Source organism: Herpailurus yagouaroundi, unplaced genomic scaffold (genome assembly GCF_014898765.1).
Source record: "Herpailurus yagouaroundi ecotype Mexico unplaced genomic scaffold, PumYag 199, whole genome shotgun sequence".
Taxonomy (NCBI): Eukaryota; Metazoa; Chordata; class Mammalia; order Carnivora; family Felidae; genus Herpailurus; species Herpailurus yagouaroundi.
This window is the reverse complement of record NW_024412430.1, coordinates 16,205,252-16,228,219: the sequence shown is the minus strand read 5'-3', so window position 1 is coordinate 16,228,219 and position 22,968 is coordinate 16,205,252. Positions and strand designations below refer to the sequence as shown.

The 22,968-nt window shown below is 46.8% G+C and overlaps 1 protein-coding gene across 1 annotated transcript in view; it reads right to left on the bottom strand.

The window, feature by feature from the left end:
* SLC1A1 (solute carrier family 1 member 1) overlaps positions 1-22,968 on the bottom strand; it is a 42,388-nt gene that overhangs the window by 11,688 nt on the left and 7,732 nt on the right. The window contains exons 2-7 of the mRNA XM_040449464.1: positions 11,643-11,735; positions 9,890-10,004; positions 8,395-8,437; positions 6,656-6,754; positions 3,528-3,712; positions 1,870-1,977 (exon numbers count right to left, since the gene is read on the bottom strand). Coding sequence (XP_040305398.1) covers positions 1,870-1,977; positions 3,528-3,712; positions 6,656-6,754; positions 8,395-8,437; positions 9,890-10,004; positions 11,643-11,735 — 643 coding nt within the window. The remainder of the gene's footprint in view (positions 1-1,869; positions 1,978-3,527; positions 3,713-6,655; positions 6,755-8,394; positions 8,438-9,889; positions 10,005-11,642; positions 11,736-22,968) is intronic.

The following is a 22,968-nucleotide window of genomic DNA, read 5'->3' as shown; positions in this document are numbered from 1 at the left end:
CAAAGAAGCAGGTTCTTAGATGACACCACCTCCTCATATTAATCCTTTTTTCAAACAGCTTTTTTACTCATGATATATCATTTGATTTTCATTATAACCCAAAAGAAAATGAGAGGTAGGGCAGGTCTCCATTTGGCAGTGAGGGTGAGGACATTCACTAAGCAAACGAAGTATCTTGTCAAAGTAGGCGGTGAAGCCAGTAGCTGAATCCACATTTCAGAGCTCACACAACACTTACATCATGCCGCCAAGCTTTGTACACGCTATTTCTGCCAACAGATGCTAAAATGCTTTCACCTGCTGCTGCTGCTGAATTCTTATCCCTCCTCTAAGACTCAGCAAAAGGTCCCCCTCCTCCAGGAAGCCTCCCTTTACCTTCCCAGGTTGGGCAGACCCTTTCCTCTGTTGTAGGTCTGTGGCTCTGCACAAACCTCTACCATAGGCCCTTATCATAGCACTCAGCCCGTCTGTTCCCTGGACCACTGCTGTCCTGCTGGATGGTGCCCACCATCTAGTAGGCCAGGCAGGCTGTGGTGAGGAGGAAGTCCCTGCTCTCCTCCAGTCATACTGGTGGAGTCTCCTTCCACCTACTTCAGGACTGACCCTCTTTTCTTTGTTATTCTTGCCTTCCAAAACTATTCCTTATTTCACACTGAGATATATAGGTTACACAAAACAGGGGGCTTAAAAAATGAGACCAATCCAGCAGATGCCATATAGTGTCCACGTAAAGGGTTTACAGATCAGTTATTCAAAGCTGAAATAATAAGAAATGATCATTGTTAATACAGATCCTGAAGGTCCATCTTGAGGGTCTTCACATAGAGCTTGTGGCTAAGAACTATGAGAAGCTGAGTCTTCTGTTAAAAACCAAGGTAGGGCAAGAGAACAGAAACCAGAACTGTGTTAGAAAATGGCTCAGTATAATAAAACTCGGCCAAATGACTGCCTGGACCCAGGCCCTGTCCTCGAGAAGGGTAGATGGCCCTGATGCCTTACCACTGAGGCCCTGAGATTTGACAATGGTCCTCACACTGGAGGAACCCAGGCTTCTTCTTGCTGGCTGGCAGGACGGTGCTTTTGGTAAAGACAGATAAGCTCCCCAGTGCACCTGCCTTCCAGCGGGTGAGCTCATTGCTCAAGTTGGGCGTCTGGGGGCTACTGACCTGTGCGAGTCAAACTGATGATACTTATTCATTCCCTTGGTCCGTGTTTCTTAACACCTGTGATGAATCCTGTCCCTGCTAGATATCCGGGGCCAGCATTCCTAACTTATCCACCATACCTGCCCTTAAGGAGCCAATGACTGGGCTGCAATAAATATGCAAACGACCTGTCCCCTGCTGCCTTCCAGCTTTTACACAGTACCTCCCAGCTGGAAGAGTTTCCCAGAATGCTCCCTGACACTTGGATGATGCATGGCGTGGCAGTGGTGCCCGGCCCCACCTGCAGGGCTGGGACCAACCAGCCATCCCTTCCGACTGGCTCAAGTCTCCTTCCACCTAGGCCCTGCCTAATGTCTTTCTTGGGGTTGGGGTACCTGTGGGCCATTCCTACTAGTTTGGTGAGTTTCCATCCTTGAAGAAGTGAACGCCAAGAGAGGCTACCAGTGGGTCTTGCTCATTTTAAAAAATGATTTTAACACAACTAATAAAGGTCCAGGCTGTCTGCCGAGATCTGGCAAGTAGCACAGTGGGATCCTCCTCCAGTACAGCTGTTAAAGGGCAGCCCTCCTCCCCCTGCTCTCTTATCTCTCAACCATCTTTCCCTGCACAGGGGAGAAGCTGATTTTAACCAAAAGGCAGCTTCTCGGCACCAGTCCGTTGGCCCAAAAGAAGTTGGCTGCTTCCTCCCTGGAGTCGGACGTACCCACTCAGGACGGTGGCCATGTAAAGGCCCAGCTTGCGGAATATTTCCCAGTCTTCAACCTCTATGATCTTCCCGGCAATCAGGAACAAAATGCCAAGTGGCATGTAACTAGAAAGCAAGCATAGCAAAGACACTTCTGTCATCTGGTGTCTTTTCAAGGTGGGATCGCTGGGGAGAAAATGGGCCAGGGCACACACCTTGGCCTGGCACGTGTGTCAGCTGGGAAGCACACCTGCTACACGATAAAGCCAAGGTTTCGGCCTCAGGCCCTGGTGGACCCCTGGTGCCAGGTTTCAGCACCCGCACATGTGTCTTAAATCCTACCCACCTCAGCCACCCTAGATGAGCAGACTCGGCAAGAACGTGTGGTTAAATGAGTGCATAGCCCATGCCTCACTCCCGGTACACATACGTCCTGCTAACAGTCACAACGGCAGATCTCATTTTTGCCTGATCCCCCATATATGGCCCCCATGCTCTTCCTGGCCTCAGTCATCTTGTTCCCCAGGAGGCAGTGTCAGCCACAGAGCAATATGATTAGTAGGAGAAGTGGTCAGAAGAGCCCTGTTTGCGGAGCTCTCATTACGTGCCTTGTATTGGGTTAAGTATTTGACGTGCATCATTTCCCTTGATGCACTTCTCCCAAATCTAGGGGCAGATTTCTATTATCCTTTTTTGCAGATGATGAAGGTGAGGTTCAGCGGGAGTAAGTGGCTGAAATCATGAAACCCTTTGAGTCACTGTCACTATCTACACTTCAGAGTCCATAATGTTGAAACAACTCAAAGTAAGTGGGGCAGGGATCACCTAGAAAAGTTGGAGTTTGGCATCTCCAGGGACAGGGTGATGCCACTGGTATGCTGATCCAAATGGTAGTTTTCATCTGGATGGATTAGGCCTGTGCTGTACCAGTAGCAAGAATTTTGAACATCACTTATGCACGGGGCCTAACAAGGAAAGCACCTTGTGTTGTGATGTGCAAAGAACCCTTTCAAATCTTTAATTAAAGAAAAATTTTAAAAATATTTATTCTTGAGAGAGAGAGACAGAGTGTGAGTGGGGGAGGGTCAGAGAGAGAGGGAAACACAGAATCCAAAGCAGGCTGTCAGCACAGAGCCTGATGCGGGGCTCTAACCCACAAACTATGAGAGCATGACCTGAGCTGAAGCTGGACACTTAACTGAGCCATCCAGGCACCCTCAAATCCTTAATTTAAGAGTTATTTCTTAGAGGGACGCCTGGGTGGCTCAATTGGTTAAGCATCTGACTGTTGATTTCAGCTCAGGTCATGATCTCACGGTTTGTGAGTTCGAGCCCCATGTGGGGCCCTGTGCTGACAGCATGAAGCCTGCTTGGGATTCCCTCTCTCCCTCTCTTCCCCACCCTCACTCTCTCTCTCTGAAAATAAATTAATTAAAAAAGAGTTATTTTCTTAGGTGAATGCTGGTTGGGTGTAAGACGATCAAGGGCTTTGCCAGAAAAGACAATAGCTAAAACCTAGATTCTTGTTAGTGAACTAACTCCTATGTAATACGCATAGTTACTGAATGCTCTAGTGTCTTGATATTCTATGTTCACCCTTCCTAGGCATCTTTACTCCAATTGTGAGGGGGCAACTGTCAGGAGAAGCAGGATGGCATTAACAGGCATCTGCTCACCACATAATGATCTGGACGATTTTCATGGTTGCATCACTCAGAGCAGTGAAGAAATCCACCAGAATCTGTCCTTTCTCTCCCATTTTTCCAATGACAAGTCCAAAGACGAGGCAAAAGACAATCAAGCCCAGGACGTTTATGCCGTCTGAATACATGCCTACGACTTTGTATTCCTTTGTTTTGTTCTGTGGGTCAAAACCAAGAGAATATACGGATGCGTGATTAGAATGCTGTTGGAAAGCAGAGGCCCCGAAATGGAAAGATACCACGGCCACACCTACTAAACTAGTGATCCACCAAAGGCCACCATACTTGGGGACAAAAAGAAAAAAAAAAACAACCCAAGTTTTCACTGCCCCCACCATCTGCCGCTGAACTTTAAAGTGATTTTTTTTTTCTCTTTCTCTCTCAAAAAATCCAAACTTAAAGATTTCTTTTGAAGATGTCTTATTCTGGGATGTCTTATATTAAAAAAAAATTTTTTTAATGTTTATTCATTTTTTAGAGAGAGAGAGACAAACAGAGCACAACCGGGGGAGGGGCAGAGAGAGAGGGAGACAGAATCTGAAGCAGGCTCCAGGCTCCGAGCCGTCAGCATGGAGCCTCATGTGGGGCTCGAACCAACTGGGATATCTTACATTTTTAATAAGAACTGTAGATTTGAGGTGCTTTTCAGAGTTATTCTAACTACTAACTACATTTGGAGTCTGCATGAAAAAGAGAGGAATTAATAATGCAGGAACTGCAAAATATTTAACAGGGTGAACATTTTTAGGACATTTTACTATCTGTTGTATCATGATAGTAAAACACAGGCGCATTCTTTACCGCCTCTGATCCTGGATGACCAACGGGATTGTAGAGATATAAATATTAACCAAATACCAGCTACTATAAGCCATTTCGTGATCTTATCCTAGTAAGAACAGCATGAGATATGCTGAGACACAACCTCATCTGAGTGGTGCAGCATGAGATTTCACTGAGAGATTTCACAGGGAGATAACGTGATCGGAGTGCCGCAAGCCAGGTTTATAATGTATCATATATGGTTGATAAGTTACTGGGGTGCCATTTTTTACTTATCATCTGATATGCTCAAACTCATATTTATCGAGCAGCTAGAGTGTGCTGACTGCATTGGTGACTTAGAAGTCTTAAAATACAGCTAGACAGATAAGATTAACCGTGAGAAAAACAAACCAATGGTAGCGGGAGGGTGTGTAATTAACTGCGCGGTCAAGTTACAGGCCTCGGCGGAAACTGACTGGGGGCACCGGCGGTTAGGGAAAGCTAAGCCTGAGCGGTAGGGGCAGCCAAGAGATGAAGGCCAACACCAGAAACATGGCATAAGCAGAGGCCAAAGTCATCCCCAGGCCGCTGCACCCTACCTGGAGAATTCCACTCATCCTTTATGGCCCCCAAACTAATTTAAGCCTCTCTGTTGAAAGCCCTGGAGTAAGCACCCTGTCCTTCCCTATTGCAATACTCATCACTCGTCACATGAGGGCACAAGCCTTGTCTGTCTTCGTACCACTGTCATCCCAATGCCCAGCAGGGCCTGGCTCACAGGGAGTGCTCAAAAAAATCTTTTCAGAACCACGTGGAAAGGCAGGAATAAGGAGTAACTGAGGAGGTGGGTCTGGATGGGAAAGAGAAAAGGCCACTGGGAAGGGAGCCGGGAAACCAGGGAGGAGCCCGGCCATGGAGGGCCACAGAGCCAGTCGGAGGACTTAATGTTTCCTGCAGCAGGAAGCTGGAGCCAACCGTGGTCTCTCTGATTTGAAACAAGTCTACCAAACATTTCTTTCTTCCTTAAATCGTTCCCTTCTGGGTGGGGGCAGAGAACGCTCAGCAGAGACCTTCTCTAGGACTACAGATTTACTGCTTCGGGCCCACACAGTCTCATCTCCAAAGCTGAAATGCCGACCGCTCTCAAAACCTAATGGATTTTATTCATAATTGGATGGTGAACTCCTGGTGGCAGAACTGAGGTGAGGCTGCTTGTGGTTTATTCCTCTTTACCTGGCAGGGCATTCTGCTGCAGGCATACTGACGTCCTCTGTCCTGGAGAGGGTGCTTCCCAACCCCACTGAACTGAGTTGCATGACACACAGTGCCTGCGCTGCATGGCCCGTCGAGGGCCGTCCGGACCCCGAATCACATCTGGGCGGAGAGTTTTGGAGAAGCAACGTGGCCTTGTATTCTATATTTCGGTGGTCTTGCAACTCTAAAGCAAGAGGTACCCAACTCAACTCAATGGAGTAGTGGAGGGTGTAGACGCAATGGGGCTCACCCTCTTCTCTGGGTGGTTCAGATGCTTCTCGTAATGCCTGGGGATTATGTTTTACAAAGTGCCACCCACCAACATTGAGTTAGCAAATACTAAATCCTTGCTCCCAGGGGAAATACAAGGTTAGGTTGTAGGGAACCAGGGTTCACAACATTTTCATCAGATAATCAGCATATAACCTTGCTGTAGGTGTGTTTCTGTTCAGAAACACATGAGTATGTAATGTGTATTACTGAGTCGTTAACACTGAAGTCACAACCGACACCCTCGGCCTGAATGAAGCTGATCTAACACATATATAATTTTCCACACGGGACACTACAGCCTTCTCGCCCTCAGAACCACCGACAACACTGCAACATTATGCTTGGGGGATGTTTTAAACAGTAAAATCACCATGAAAAAGCACAGAGACATGAAAAATGTGGCATAAACATGCTACTCAAAGGACACTTGTTTACAATGAGAGCTGAAACAAGAAGGCAGAGCTTGGGGTGCCCGGATGGCTCCATTGGTGGAGCATGTGACTCTTGATTTCAGGGTTGTGAGTTCAAGCCCCACATTGGGTGTGGAGCCTATTAAAAAAAAAAAAAAAGGGCTTAGACTTGTTCAGCCTCAGAGGGCCATGTGTGCATTGGGCGACTTAAACTTTTCACCGCTCTTTGTCCGCAAATGACGTGAGAGCGTTGTGTTGATTCTGGGGTGGCAAACACATTTTAGTGAGAAGACGAATTCGCAAGTAATGAGGACAGACTGTATCTCCGTCTCCTGCTTGCTCCATGACTCAGCGCCTGCCTGGGGGTGGGGGGGGGAAGGGGCGCAGGCAACAAGGTACCTTGGAAATGGCAGTTGTCATGATGGCTGTGACAGATGCTTGGGTCATGTTCATCCCAGGCTCACTGGGAGTATTCACTTCTTCACGCTTGGTTTTATACTGCACATTGGAGGGGAAAAAAAGACCAAAGAAACAAACAAAATAAGAGTTTTTCAAGCACCTGAGTCTAAACCATGGGAATATGTGACTCTGGCTAACTGAGTGCCACTGAAGCCTTCTGCCTCTGTCACCTCCCTCGGTTGCAGATTTTGATAGTACCTCCCATGAGGCTTGGGAAGCCAAAGTGAGACCATAAAATCCAAACCTTGATTCCCATGGCCACCATTCAGTGATGTCAGAATGTTGTCTTTCATAGTAAAAGATTAACAGGGCGACGATGGGAAAGAAAGTTTGGGTTGTTGTTTTCTTAAATGTTTATTTATTTTTGAGAGAGACAGAGCATGAGCAGGGGAGGGGCAGAGAGAGAGGGAGACACAGTGTGAAGCAGGTTCCAGGCTCTGAGCTGTCAGCACAGAGCCCGATGCAGGGGCTGGAGAATACAAACAGAGAGATCATGACCTGAGCCAAAGCGGGAAGCTTAACTGACTCAGCCACCCAGGTGCCCCAAAAGTACAGGTTTTATTTGGAGGTGCTTTGACAGACTCTTACAGCGATCTTATCAATCATTTTCTTTCTATTTGTTTATTCATATCTCATTTTTAATCTGGGAGGAACACCTCATTACTTGGGTAACTGTAGTCACCCTGACTTTAATAAACGTCAAGAAGTAGATGGTTGTTCCAGCAGCAACAGTCCCTTTAGGGCTAGTCCATGAGTGAGATTTCTATTGAATTCCCTTCCTTCGGCTCTGTTTGGTCCTACAAGGCTTCAGCAGAGAGGTTTAAGAAAGAGCTAGTATACCACAACACCAGGCATAAATGTCACTCCTTCGAGGCACTGCCAACATCAAGAACCTTACAAATGACCACTGTGGCTGAGCCGCAAAGGCACCCTTGAAATAGAGGTGGTTCTGTGCCTCTTGGACGTCGGCAGGGGGCAACTTCATTGCCATTTTTGTTGGTACACACAGAGGTCTCTGTTCATGTAATTTATGTAAATGAATTCGGCAGTTTGTGATAGACTCAGCTGTCTTAAGTGCACAGATAAACAAGAGAAAAGAGCTGTAAGGAAATGGGAGTGAAGAGATTGTTCAACTTTCCTAGAGAAAAAAAATCACGGCTTTGTTACATTGCTGGGGAGCCGGAGGGTCAGCAACGGGTGCGTAGTGATTAAGGAAAAGACTGAACACTGGGAACACCCACCACCCGTGTGGGTTAGATACCACTCTCCCAACATGAGGGAGAAAGGAACAGGGAGTCGGAGGGTTGCTTTTTCAGTGCCTGCATCTGGAGACAGTCTAAGCGTCTCCACAAATATCACATGGTTCTCAAAAACACAGGCACAAGAGCCCACATTTTTAAACACTCTTTGTTCGACAGGTTCCTGATGGCTTCATCTGAGCTCTCTTGGGGACAAGAACGTGTCACGGAAAGGGAGCAGCGGGGTCAGTAACAACAGGGACTTCTCTGGGACCTGAAGCCCAGAGGCATCTGCGATTTGCTCCACATTCACACTCGAGGGTGGGTTTCCTGCTATTTTTGATGTGCTCATTCCACTTCCTGGGTCACAGCAGGGAACAACGATTCTAATCAGTAAAGCGAAGAGTACAGCAATCTGAAGGCAAAAGTCGTTATTCTTACCTGCTGAAAACAGGCTTGGACAAGGTTCTCCGGGAACATATTCCTGTTGGAGACATGAAAAACAGTGTCACGTTACAGCACAAGTGTTTTGTTTTTGTCACACCCAACGCATGGGTGAAGGTGAGCAGAATATAGAATCAGTACTCTGGTTCCTCTTCTGGTTTCTCCTTTGCAAAATACTTCCTTGTATTAAGATTTTTTCCCCCCCGAGCTTCAACCGAGTCTAGAAGGTTCCCTCACACAACCATCACTCAGCTGAGTCACTGAGTAATTGGTACGCTCACTGTCCTCGGTGAAACAACGCATTGGCAGGTGGACACTCCCAGTCAAGAGACTCCTTTAATATTCTGTACGCTTCTGTTTTCATTGACGAGAAAGTATGCCTACCGAGAGTCCGTGGCATCTGTTCCCAAATTCTTTATGCCAAATGAGAATATCAGCATAATGACTGAATTAAAAATGATGTGAGTCAGTGAAATGGGAGTGATATGGAAGGTGTGGTTTCTCATCAAAACTAAACTCAATGCTTGGAAACTCGACCGAAGCCAGTGACTAAAATTTCTGTGGGCAAATTAGGTAAGGGGCGTCCACAGAAATGGAAAGAAAAACTGGCAGGATGTGGCACTCAGCATTCTTTATAGTTTCTAAGGATTTTGTTGTGTACTTCATGAAAACTGAACCTGGAAATTGTATACCATGCCTTTACAAGCACAACAGGTGCAAGAAAAATGATACAGAATCACAATCAACTGACACGCTCAAAGAAAAGATTTTGGCCCTACATCAAAAACTGGCAAACACATTTAAATTTTGTGTCTACAAAATATGTAATGTGTACCTGTGTCATTTTTTAACGATTCTCTGCTCTGCTATCTTAAAAGTAACTGACCAATTCCCAGCCCTGATTGCTTCTGAGAAGAGGGCTTCTCCGGTGCAATTAAAAAATGTATTTCTTGGGGCACCTGGGTGGCTCAGTCGGTTAAGCGTCCGACTTCAGCTCAGGTCATGATCTTGCGGTTCATGGGTTTGAGACCCTTGTTGGGCTCTGTGCTGACAGCTCAGAGCCGGGAGCCTGCTTTGGATTCTGTGTCTCCCTCTCTTTCTGCCCCTCCCCTGCTCACACTCTGTCGCTCTCTCTTGAAAATAAATGTTAAAAAAAAAAGTTAAAAAAGAAGGTATTTCTTCAAGTGTGCTTCAGAGCTGACCCCCCAACGCAGCCCAGCATCTTAGTGCAATAAGTGTATTTTCTGCTTCTCTGTCCATCCTAAATCCTGACAGAGGAGACTCTCTTCCCACTCTTGGAACCATGGCTTGGAGAGCACGACTGGCTATGCAATTTTGAGGTCCAGGGCAAAATGAAAACATGCAATGATTCAAAAACTGTTGGCCATTTCAAGACAGCTACAGCAGTGCACTAAAGCAAGCTGTGGTCCTCTGTGGCCACAGTACCACAGGCGGCGTGCCTAGGGGGCTGCCCCACTGGCAAAACACTCACCTGATCAGATCCAACATGGCATCCACCGTACTCACTTCAGGGCTGCTTCCTGTCCTGTCAATCTCATCCACTTTCTGGGTGACACCAGGCTTGATGCTCACCACCAGCACGATGCCTGCGGCCCAAGAGAGCACCACAGAGCATTAAGAACCTTCCAGAACACCTGGCACCCCTGGCGTAGACTTCTTAGGACCAGTAGGCATAGTGGCACCAGGCAAAACCAGAAGGAGGACTCCACGGTCCGGTCCGGCCAAGATGCCGAGCCTCAGCTGGGACCTCCAAGCAGCCTTGATTACTTTTCCATTTAAATGAAGAAGGAACTCTTCCCATTTTTTTTTTTTTAATGTAAATGAAGAGGCTGCATTCCAGAATTGCTTCTGGAAACCCTTGCTGATGAGAACATTCTATTTTCTTTTCTTTAGCTTATGAGATCAGCCTAGGCAGGGGTTGGGGTGAGGGTGATTCATTTTCCAACTCAGTTCATTTTCAAGCCATTCAATACCTTTATGTAACTTTTATCCACAGATGCTGGTTATTTTCCAGAGGCTCATACAAAACAAGCCTTAACTTCCTTTCATACTACAAGCCTTCAGATATCTGGAAGGCTGTTGTGTAATCCAAAAAAGGGTTAGGGTTAAGAAAAATAGTGTTCCCTGTGACTCTCGGGGGGTGGAAGGAGGACAAACAGGTGTTACAGGGGGAGACAGTTCTTGCTGTAAGGCACTGTCTCAAGGGGGGGGGGTATCTGAGGGCACCATTTTGGCCCCTGGAGGTAATGGGTTCTTGCCCTCTGAGGTGTCCAAGCAGAGGTGGGAGGCTGGAGTACACCCCAAGTCATTAGAGGCTGCCTGACTGGAAGGGGTGAAGAAGAAAGTCTCTGTGTCCTTTATCACTCCTCCCAAGGGCAACGCCGATCCACAGTGGGCAGGGCATCAGGACCAGAGCAGGTAGGTTTCGCAGGTGGGAGGAGTCGGTGGGCAATACAAAGACAAGGTGGGTGTGGTCCCCTCTTTCCACTCAACCTGGCAGGAAAGACACACACCCGCTTTTTCCTTCATGTGCGCTTCCCTCACGAACCTTCTGAGGAGGCGCAGCTTTGGTTTAAGGCAGGGTTCAGGCCCTCCCAGGTGCCCTGCCTACCAGCCCCACTGCCTCACCTCATCCCAACAGTCTCTTAATGGAGAGTGGCAGGGTCACGCGGCTGCAACATCTGAGTACAATCCAGTCCTCTCTTCCCACGCGGGGCATCCTTAAAACGTCAGGTCACAAAGGATGGGCCGCACTCTCTTCGTAAAAGAATGCCAGAGGTCCGAGAGCAGGTATATTCCCTTATCAGAACGTTCTCCCTTTTTCAACTGGAATTTATACTTGGCAAGTTGCTGTGAGCTCTCACTACCATGTGCCATTTGAGATGCACTGAAATGTTATCTTTTTGGAAATACTTCATCATTAGACTCAACTCCACTATGACAGAAGCTCTTGGCTTCACTTCCTTCTAATAAAGGCACAGAACTGTCACCCTGTTTCTTACTAGAGACATTAATGAGCAGCACCACGGCTGAACTTGAGTCAGTATTACATTTTCTTCATAGAAAAGGTGTTGTGTAGACCTGAAGCCCAAAAGGTTCATGGTAATTTGACAATATTGCTTTCTGAATTACAAAAAAAAAGTACATTAAAAAAAAAGCCCAACTACTTTTAAAGGAAGAGTCACAATTCTACAGAAGAATCAGGAATCAGAAATAGGTTTTACCTAGAATCACAGCAATGATCGTGGTACAGAAATAATAGACAACGGCACGTAGACCAATTTTCCCAGATACGCTGGAATCCAGGGCAGCAACACCTGCGAGGGGGAGAAGACATTTTTGTCCATTTTTAATTTCATTTCAGAGTGAGAGAGAGAGAGAGAGAGAGAGAGTGAATGGGAGAGGGGCAGAGGGAGACAGAGAAGGAGAGAGGGAGACAGAATCTTAAGCAGGCTCCATACCTAGCACAGAGCCTGACATGGGGCTCGATCCCACAACCCTGGGATCATGCTCTCAGCTGAAATCAAGAGTCAGACGCTCAACTGACTGAGCCACCCAGAAGCCCCAAATTACGCTGATTTTTAAAAGACGGATTTCCAGGCCTGGTGGTCATTCAATCCTCAAGGTGTGAAATGAAGGGCTGAGGGCTGTCCTCTGCCATCTGCTAGGCCCATCTCGCATGAGACGCAACGGGCAAAGGAAGGGCTTCAAGATTGCCAACACAGAATGGAGACGGAAGAGGGGTGAGGTGCAGGCGCCCCTTCCCCATAATCCCGCTACCTCAGCCCGTGGCCAGTGCCTCGTGGGTCTGGTCACGAGACAGGAGCTCCCCTTCCGCATCCGCTCAGAGAATCTTGAGGATTGTACATCACATCACTCCACAGCCTTCAGGATAAACCCCTTCTGGAATTCAGTATCCAGAAAAAAACTTTATCTTGAAGAACGGAGAGTTCTTTCATCACGTAATGAATATTGTAAAACTCATGATTGTTTCCCTTTCTGCCCTTTTTGCCAGGAAGCTCAGAGTCGGCCAAAAAGGTTAGCTTTTTAAAAGAAATGTTTACTTATTTTTGAGAGAGTGAGGAAGGGACAGAGAGAGAGGAGGACAGAGGATCTGAAGTGGGCTCTGTGCTGACAGCAGAGAGCCCGATGTGGGACTTGAACTCATGAACCACGAGGTCAGGACCTGAGCCACGGTTGGACACTTAACCAACTACACCACGCAGGCACCCAAGATAACTTTTATGGGTGACTATGAAAGTGATAATATATGTTTGATATAGTAGTCTGAAAAAAGGAAAATAAAAATCACTCCATTCCATCAGTCATAGTTGATATTCTGACAAATTTCCTGTCAATATTTTTTCTTTTTTGTAAACATAGCTGAGTGAATTCTACAGTTTTTGATCCTTTCTTCTTAATACTGTATTATAAGCATTTTCTTATTACAAATTCTTCAGGAGGAATTTTAATGGCCACATAATCTTCTGTCCTGTGACTGTACCATAATGTATTTAATCATCCACTTCCTGTTGGAGCTTTAAGATAGTCTCAGGGCCAACTTCAATACTAAATCACAGTACTTTCATTATTTATCCTGGCCAGCACATTTTCTCCTCCTTTTCATGATTTCCAAATTGCTTCTATGTTAACAACCTTACTGTGTATGGCTCTGATTGTGAGACAACTTAAAATATCCATTTTAAAGAGGTAGGATATAAAAAAAATTTTTCCAATTTTTAAATTTCTAATTGAAGAGACCTAGGGCCACACCGTTAGCTGTAGTCTCAAATGGTGTTGGGTGGCCTATAAAATGACTGAATGTAGTCCGGAAGGGAAAAGGCTGTCTAGAATGCCAACCATAGCCCTAGAGGGGGAGGCACACATCCCTTCTTGCTAGAAACCCTTGCCTTCCATTGAAGATGCCCCTATAAATGGAGACAAATGACGCAGTTGACTGGATAGCTACTATGTGGAAGACAGGGTAAGTGGTGAAGCAACCAGACCATCTTTCAGCACTCTGTCATTGGAAGGTTTCAGGGGCGCCTGGGTGGCTCAGTCGGTTAAGCGTCCAACTTCGGCTCAGGTCATGATCTCGCGGTCCGTGAGTTTAAGCCCACATCTGGCTCTAGGCTCTGCGCTCAGAGCCAGGAGCCTGCTTCGGATTCTGTGTCTCTCTCTCTCTCTCTCTAAAATAATAAACATTAAAAAAAAAATTATAAAAAAAAAAAGGGGGAATGTTTCAGGCTCTACCCTGCCCTGTTTCCAAAACAAGATTCACATTATGAATCAAACAATCATCACAGAAAATGACTTCTTGAATCTTCAACACATGTGACTTGTGCCTTAACTGTTAGCAAAGCCTGAAGTGCAGGGTGGCGGGAAAGATGAGTTGTCGTGAGGCAACCCCAAGGAGAAGGTAGTAAACTGGGGGGGTTATGGCAGGCACAGGTGGCTTTTGTTTTCACTCCTCACACTATAAAAGCCTCGCCTATTTTTCTCAAGTGGGGCTTGTGCTTCTCACATATAATTGTACATAATCGATGTGCAGGACCAATCGGGAAGGAAGCTGGTCGTCGCCACGATGACAGGACAAATCGGCTCCCACTGCAAACACGCCATTCCTCTGGCTGCTGGTTGCTCCTCTGGAAGCTAATATTTTGAGAGAAGGGGTTCTGGCCAACTTAGCGAGCACCCCAGGATGTTGGAAGGGCCCGTTCACCAGCCCCTGGGACAAGACTGTCATTCCCACGTGAGGGGCATATCGCAACAGACACATTCTAGAAAAAGCCCGAGGCTAGATTCTATTCTCTCTCTCTGGGAAAAATGCACTCTGCTGTGCCGAGAAGACTTTCTTCTCCTTGTGGTAAGACGATTAAAAATAACGACTCTTCAAGAAATAGTAGCAACGACAACAACAATCAGGAGACACCAAAGGCCACAGAATGGACAATTTCCTATTTAGAGCTTCAGTCTCTTAAAAAAAAGGGCAAACAGGGGCGTCCAGGTGGTTCATTCAGTTAGGCGGCCGACTTCGGCTCAGGTCATGATCTCACGGTCCGTGGGTTCGTGCCCCGCGTCGGGCTCTGTGCTGACAGTTTAAAGCCTGAAGCCTGCTTAGGATTCTGTGTCTCCCTCTCTCTCTCTCTCTCAAAAATAAAAAAACATTAAAAAAATTTAAAAAAAAGAGCAAACAATAATGCAAAATATGTAAGTTTGCTAAGTATATTCTATGAATATAAAACTGTGCTTGAATATTCCGTTTTAGAGCTCTGTGCATTATTTTCATAAACAATCAAAATAATTATTTATACCAATAGTTGATTTTAAAAAACAAAATCACCAATTCCACAAAACTCCACATAACCTGTACAAGCCCATGGAATCCTGGTCCAAGCGAGGATGTATTTTCAGATGTCTCATCCTCGAGTCGATGTCTAAATTCAGCAGCTCCCAGCCCCCAAGGTACGGACAAGTGACAGGCTCAGAGGGCAGCTGCAGAACTGTTCTTGGGTATGTGTTTTGTGCCCTCTCGGGGTTTTCTTCCAGCAGTGAAACAAATTAAATCTATGTAGGTAATTGTTTCCAGCATATGCTAATATGTCTTAATTTGTCTTAATGATTTGGCCATGGGCTGCTGCCTCTGCGTCTATTCCAGGACCCAGCTGGCAATAAAAGGCTTCATAATAATGAGATTCTTGGTGGGAAGTATCTTAAACAAATACATCCCCTAAAGCAGTCTGCCAGCTCCCTTCTGCTGGAGGACAGCGACTGTATTGTAGTTACTTTGGGAAGGGCTTTACTTCCCGTTCCTCAAATCTACCTTAGTCCTATAATTCTCCTGGACAGATCAGAGATGTAACTCAAGGGGCGCCTGGGGGGCTCAGTAGGCTAAGCGTCCGACTCGGGCTCAGGTCACGATCTTGCGGTTTGCAGTTTTGAGCCCCATGTCAGGCTCTGTGCTGACAGCTCGGAGCCTGGAGCCTGCTTTGGATTCTATGCCTCCCCCTCTCTCTGTCCCTCCCCCACTCATTCTCTCTCTCTCAAAACAAAAAACAAAAAATCACACATTAAAAAAAAAAAAAGAACAGAAATGTATTTGAACCAACAACTGTACTTCTGTACATCTTACCTCTAGAGTTACCCTTCTACCTCTCCAGCCATCACTGATGAGGGGCAGGGCTGGCCCCCCAATTCCAGGCCCTTGGACTATTTATCATGTGGTGCCAGGGGTAGAGGTGATGGGCCACCACAGAGGCTGGGAACATAAGCAGGGCAATAGCTTGTTTGGAAAACCTCCACAAGTCACCGGAACATTCCTGAACTTAACTTGAACATGGAAAGCTTGTCTGGATAGTCTATACACCCCACCTGCTAATAATAGCAATGATGCTGAGGCTTAATTCTAATCAAAATGACAGTGACCATACACACTGTGTCCTGCACAATGGGTACATGTGGAATGCGTCACCTCCTTTATCCCTCGCCATTTGGTGGGGACGCTGGGATCCCAATCCAGACTCGAACCCACAGGCCATATTCTTAACCACTCTCTCACAGTGGCTCTATCCACGTGCTGTGAAATTCTAGACCAGTGCTGCCTCACGGAACCGTCATGGTGAAGTGCTTCCTCTTCGTGCTTCTGTTGTAGCGACCACAAGCTACCTGCGGCAGGTGTGCTTGGGATCTGGCTAGTGTGGGGGCACCTGGGTAGCTTGGTCGTTAAGTGTCCGACGCATGATTGCGGCTTAGGTCACGATCTCACGGTTTGTGAGTTCGAGCCCCGCGTCAGGCTCTGCACGGACACTGTGGAGCCTGCTTGAGATTCTCTTTGTCCCTCTGTCTGTCCCTCCTCTGCTCATGCTTTTCTCTCTCAAAACAAATCAATAAAACCTAAAAAGAAAAAAAGAATTTTGTATTTGATGCTTTCCCTCAGAAAGAACTGCATCTTTGTACAGGTAGTTCCTCCTTACAGAGTGAGCCCACTTCAGAGATTCACCCTGTGGCAGTGATTAGGAGCTCGGCAGGTAGTCTCCTTAGAAACCACCTTCATGATCTCGTGGTCCATGAGTTCGAGCCCCGCGTCCGGCTCTGTGCTGACAGCTCAGAGCCTGGAGCCTGTTTCAGATTCTGTGTCTCCCTCTCTCTCTGACCTTCCCCCATTCATGCTCTGTCTCTCTCTCTCAAAAATGAATAAACGTTAAAATTAAAAAAAAAAAAAAAAGAAAAGAAACCACTTGTATGGGGCAGTTTGGTTCAGTTCCCAGGGAGACCAACAGAAACACTTTTCATGTGACTGTGTGACCTACCTCCACATGAGAACGCACCTAGTATCTTAGTGTTTCTCTGCCTCTCATGTCCCCTCATCATTGTGTGCTCTCCCTGCCTCCCCCAGCCTTTTAGACACCTGTCCCATGATCTTTTAATACTACAGGACACTGTTTAGGTACTAAATGTCTACATGTGCTCTTTGCATAAAAAGAGTACATTGCTCCCCCTTATCCCCAAAACACGGCCTTTGCTGCCATGGGAGCAATTCTGCTCCTGCTGAGAACATGTGGTCTGGCTCAACGGATGTCACAGAATGGTACCTTACTCCAGATGTTAGACTCTGGAGACAGCACCTCTCCCTCACTCCTCAGTCACACCTGCCACATTTCAAGTGCTCCCTGGCCACACGAAGCTCGTGCCTACTGCAATGGATGGCACACACAGAGAACATTCTAGAAGGCAACACTGGTCTAGAATTTTGTAGCATGTGGATAAGAGGCAGCATGACATCGCGGTTAAGAAAACAGTCCCGTCACTTACCGGGGAAAAGGTCAAATGGCATGGCCACTTTCCTCCCAAACAGGTGGGATATCACCGTACTTTATCCCGGCGTTTTACTCTCAAATCTCAATAGCCACCTTGATCCCTTTCAGGCCATGCCTCATGCCTGGCAAAGCCTGGCTGCCTCTCTTTGTGGTTCATTCCCAGATCTTGTTTCTTCTGGGAGCGGCCACGCACCTCTGGGAACTGACAGGTGAGAGGGGGCCTGCACACTAACACATCACAAGGCAGGTGTGATGGGGTCTGTACAGAAGCCAGAGGTAAGGGTTTAAAGATGTTAACAGTAATTGAACACGGACGGACTTCAAGTTTGTGAAATATAATCACAAAAGCAGGGCTAGCATTTTATGTTTTTATATCTTTCCCTCATAATTCATTTTTATTATAGTCTACAAAGGTTACTGATCTGTGACAGACTGGAAATTTTAAAAAACTGGATCTCTCCCATCCATTTAAGAGACTGGATGCTTTGCATGAAAAGATGCTTGACATCACTCATCATCAGGGAAACACAAATCAAAACCACAATGAGATACTACCTCACCCCTGTCAGAATGGCTAAAATTAACAACTCAGGCAACAACAGATGTTGGCAAGGATGCAGAGAGAGAGAGGATCTCTTTTGCACTGCTGGTGGGAATGCAAACTGGTGCAGCCACTCTGGAAAACAGTATGGAGGTTCCTTCAAAAATCAAAAATAGAACTACCCTCTTACCCAGCAATTGCACTACTAGGTATTTATACAAAGGATACAAAAATGCTGATTCCAGGGGCACATGCACCCCAATGTTTATAGAACTACTGACAATACCCAAAGTATGGAAAGAGTCCAAACGTCGATCGATTGATGAATGGATAAAGACGATGTGGTGTATATACACAGTGGAATATTACTCGGTGACCAGAAAGAATGAAATCTTGCCATTTGCAACAATGTGGATGGAACTAGAGGGTATTATGCTAAGCGAAATTAGTTACAGAAAGACAGATATCATAGGATTTCACTCATATGTGGAACTTAAGAAACAAAACAGATGAACTTAAGGGAAAGGAAGGAAAAATAAGAGAAAAACGGGGAGGCAAAGCCTAAGAGACTCTTAAATACAGAGAACAAACTGAGGGTTTCTGGAGGGGAGGTGGGTGGGGGGCTGGGCTAACTGGGAGATGGGCACTGAGGAGGGCCCTTGTTGGGATGAGCACTGGGTGTTATTCTGTAAGTGATGGATCACTAAATTCCACTCCTGAAATCATTATTATACTACGTGCTAAGTAACTTGGATTACAAAAAGAAAAAAAAAAAAAAGACACAGGATGTTTGCAGAGTGCTGGCACAGGGGATGGGCACCACGGGCTTCTAGAGGAGTCAGAGGTGTCCTCGGGCTGAGGTGATATGGCAGACAGCATCTGAACTGGGCAGAAAGAGATGAGCAGGATTCGGACAAAGATTCTTTGCTTGACTGCACTTTAGTCAGGCTCCCGAACCTTCTCCTGGGCCCATCTGTGTACTTCTTGCAAAATCCAGGTTTAGCACGAACTTGGCTAAGTTAGTTTTGCCAGAACCCCCACCTTCCACCTCTGGTAGCTTCCCCATCCTCCACCGTCTCCCAGGTGGCTCCTGGGCACCCTGGCCTGCCTCCCAGCAAGAATCCTGTTAGCTCAGTTGGCTAGAATGCCCCAGTACCCCTGATGTTCCTTCTTAGTGACTTTCCACCCACTGACCCCCCCACCCCATCCTCCTCCTTGGCGACCAATTCCCTCTTGTGATGCTATATTCAGAGTTGAGCCCCATCTCTCCTACCGATGCAAAATCCCACTGCAGTGGTCCCCAAACCTGCCATGGTGGTCCCGAATAAAGTCCACCCTACCACCTTTAACAAGCGGTTTAACTTTAATAAGTTAAACATCAATTTAGTTTTGAATTTTTAACACTGCATTTTTATTTCCTTAACAAGTCCGGTTTCCAGTGAGCCCACCACTGTCCTTTCAAACCAGCGACCGTTCTGAGGCTGGACTATGGCCTAGAAACAGGGATACTATCCCGAGTTGTCCTTGGAAGTTAGGGGGACCTGCTAGCTCTTTATTTTGAGACAGCACACTTGCTTTTTTTTTTTTTTTTTTTTTTACCTTGGGAGGAGGCTCTGATGAGCTGGGGATACTGGCTCCTGGCCAGAGCTGTAATAATCTTTTAGAACCTTTTATAAAAACACTATAAAGGAAGCAGTCGCAGAGGGCTAAACAATAGCACGTTTTAAAAATAAACACCCAAGGGCAAAAGACTCCTGCGAGGGCTCACTGATTAAGCTACCACCCACTGGAGAACAAAGTTTTCGTGACAATCTCTCTCCACCTTGTCATTAAGGTGTCAAAATTAACTCCATTATTGGAAGGTGTTTTTGGTCTGGCATTTGTGGGCACTTCACAATTGGGAATGGACACAACATCCAAGAAACTCACTGCTGCGTGGGAGTTAAAACCCTCTTATGCCGAGGACTCCTACCCCTCTATCACCAGCATGGAGAACAACAGCACAGGCTCCAATCGCAGCCCAGCCTTTTCCTCCCAGACTCCCGTTTCTCCATCTATAAAAATGCAGCTTTTCAATGCCTCTACCTCCTACAGGGTAATTGCGAGGAGCAAAGTGGACAACCTCATCTTGCACGGCTGCCGTGAAAATTAGAAACAGTACGTATAACCTACCTGGTACAGTGCCTAGAACTTAATCTGCACTCAGTAGACAGCCTCCACTGTTGCTAAATGAAAAATGATCAATCTGAGGGGCGGGGCTAATCAAATGGAAGGCACTTATCAAGAGTTAGCTCACGCATTCCCTCACTTTCTCCAGAATCCTTCTGTATTCCTTCATCACACGGGTGCAAAAGAGCACCCACCAGGCCATTTCACACTCTGGTATAACCTCCAAGGACACTGATGATCAACTGGAAGATCTTCACCCTGGCTGAAGAGACCCTGTCCCCAGGGAGACCGCCTGCCCAGCCCAGCCGGGGCTACCGTCCTGCTTAGTAGCGCTCCAGCCCCATCCCCCGGGAGCAGACTGAGCTCCCTGCCACGCTTGGTGGGCGCCTCCCTCTGCCTGACTGCCGTCCCCTACTCCTCACTTGTCTACTTTCAAGTCTTTTCCTTGGGGTCCTTCCCTGAGTTATCAGGCTAAACCAGCCTCCTCCGTTTTCCTCATCTGACACCCTGCTCACATCACCTTTCACAATTTTTGTCACTGGGCTCATTATTTATTTACACACCGTCTTTTGCACTAGAGTGAGCTCCATGGAGGGCAGGAGACCCAGAGAGCTGCGTGTTCACCAAAGCGTAGCCAGTGCCCAGCACGTAGGAGGAGCTTGATAGACGTGTTGGTTGAATGAGTAACCTAGTTAGGTATGGCTGCCTGCCCCAGACCCCTCTCCCTGGTCCCTGGACAGCAGAATGTCCCAGAATGGAATGCTGTACCAGTCCCTGGTGCTGCCCTTATGATCTGTGTGATCTTGGAACAGTCCTTGGAACTGCTCTCATCTCTGAAAATGGACATAAGGTCCCACCTCCCTTCCTATTTCTTTGGGTTGCTACGAGGATTAAATGAACAAATTCATTCCCCAGGGTAAACAAGGCAGGCTATGATCTCGCTTTGTTATTCCAGGACACAGGGCCATCTCTGCAGCCTGGATTAACCCTCCTGGGCTGTGACAGGGGCAGAGAAGAGGCAGAGGGGGCATACAAAATATATTTCTGTGCACGCCTTGCCCATGACATCTATTTTTCTAAGAGGCATCAATACAAAGAACTCCCTGAAAATAGGTTACATCACCACCCTAGACTACTCTGTGAAGTTAACAAGGTAAACTGGCCCTCGGTCAGAACCAACTAAAGGTCACTTTTGCAGCCTCCGTCAGGAGGTCCACATTTGATGTTTAAAATGTGTCACGAAGCAGCATGCTGGTCCCCTGGTCTTCAGCCATCCAGGGGGCTGTTTCCAACATTTTTTATACCACAGACCTTGGTGGTGTTTGTAGTTGGGACCAGTTTTCCAGAAGACCTCACGAGCGTTTATAGGAGGCTTATGGTTCAGGAAGAGCATTAAACACATTTCAGAGGATCTGAGGGACTCAGCTATTCTCTTCAAAGTCCATACGAATGCTTTGACATCGGGATGGCTAACAGCTCCGTGAAAAGTCTCGTTTTTTTTGTTTTTGTTTTTGTTTTTTAACTACAACCTAATTATTATTGAGCTTTTTTTTTATAATTTTTTTTAACATTTATTTATTTTTTTTGAGACAGAGAGAGACAGAGCATGAACAGGGGAGGGGCAGAGAGAGAGGAAGACACAGAATCTGAAATAGGCTCCAGGCTCCGAGCTGTCAGCCCAGAGCCCGACGCGGGGCTCGAACCCACAGACCGCGAGATCGTGACCTGAGCCGAAGTCGGACGCTTAACCGACTAAGCCACCCAGGCACCCCTATTATTGAGCTTTTTGCTTCTCCTCCTTATAAAATTGGTAGCTCAGGATTCTGGGTAGAAGCCACCTGCATGCTGGTGAACGTTACACCCTAGTGTCTTACAAAGGGTAAGTCTTTTTATGTGTTTTCCTTTCCAGAATGAAATCCATCACATGTACTTTCATCTGTGCGTCTCAACTCTAATAGCTTGTCACGCCGATGCCGGCACTTTCTAGAAACTTCTGACGGTAGCAGGCATGCCATGACACAGTACTACTATTTCCCTGTTTTACAGCTGAGTGTCCAGGTTGCACAGCTAGCAAATGGCAGAGCCAGGATTCACATCGAGGCAGTCTGGTATGCTTAACCACTAGACTCTCCTGCCCCTCTAAGATCGGTACTCACAGACTTCTTTGTTTGACCACACTTTGTCAGGCTCCTGAACCTCTATGCCCATCTGTGTATTTTCCTGCAAAATCTAGTTTTCATAAGATCTGTGCTAAGTCGGTTTAACCAGAATCCTCATATCTGATCACTCTCCATACCTGATCAGGCTCCCCCCCCCGCCTGTCTGGTCACCCTGGCCTGCCTTCAGCAAGAATCCTACTAGGTTGGTTTAGCTAGAATCCCCCTTACCCCTGATGTTTCCTCCTCATAAATTTCCATCCACTGATAGCTCCTTGGCTATCAATTCTCACTTGCTGTTAGAGTTGAGCCCCATCTCTCTCCCCCACTGTGAAATTGGACCACGCAGGGTCCCCACCTATCATGATGGTCCCGAATAAAGTCTGCCTTACTACCTGTAACACGTGTCACTGTGTTTTGTTTTGTTTTGTTTTTTTAATACTTCCCCACCTGATGCTTGATCAGGGTGTTCTTTTGCAGAGAACAGCACTTCTGGCTGTCACTTCCTTCCCCGTGCCTAGACAGACCCCTGACGAAGCACCTGCTCACCTTGCCAATCCACTCCTCTTCCTCATGTGCCCAGCATTCTGCTCAAAGCCTCACTGTCCTGGCAACGTGCCATGCACGCTACTGTTTTCTTCTGCCTGGAGCCCCTACCCCCTTCATTGGATTCTTATCTTTTCTTCAAAACTCCACCCCAGTGTCCTCATTCTCCCAAAGCACTTAGCATACCAGATTACAATGTATTCACTCTCCCTTGCTGGAACAGGACTTATCTGTATCGTGTGCCTAGCACAGAGCCTCGGACGGACGGACGGAAAGAAGGAAGGAAGGAAGGAAGGAAGGAAGGAAGGAAGGAAGGAAGGAA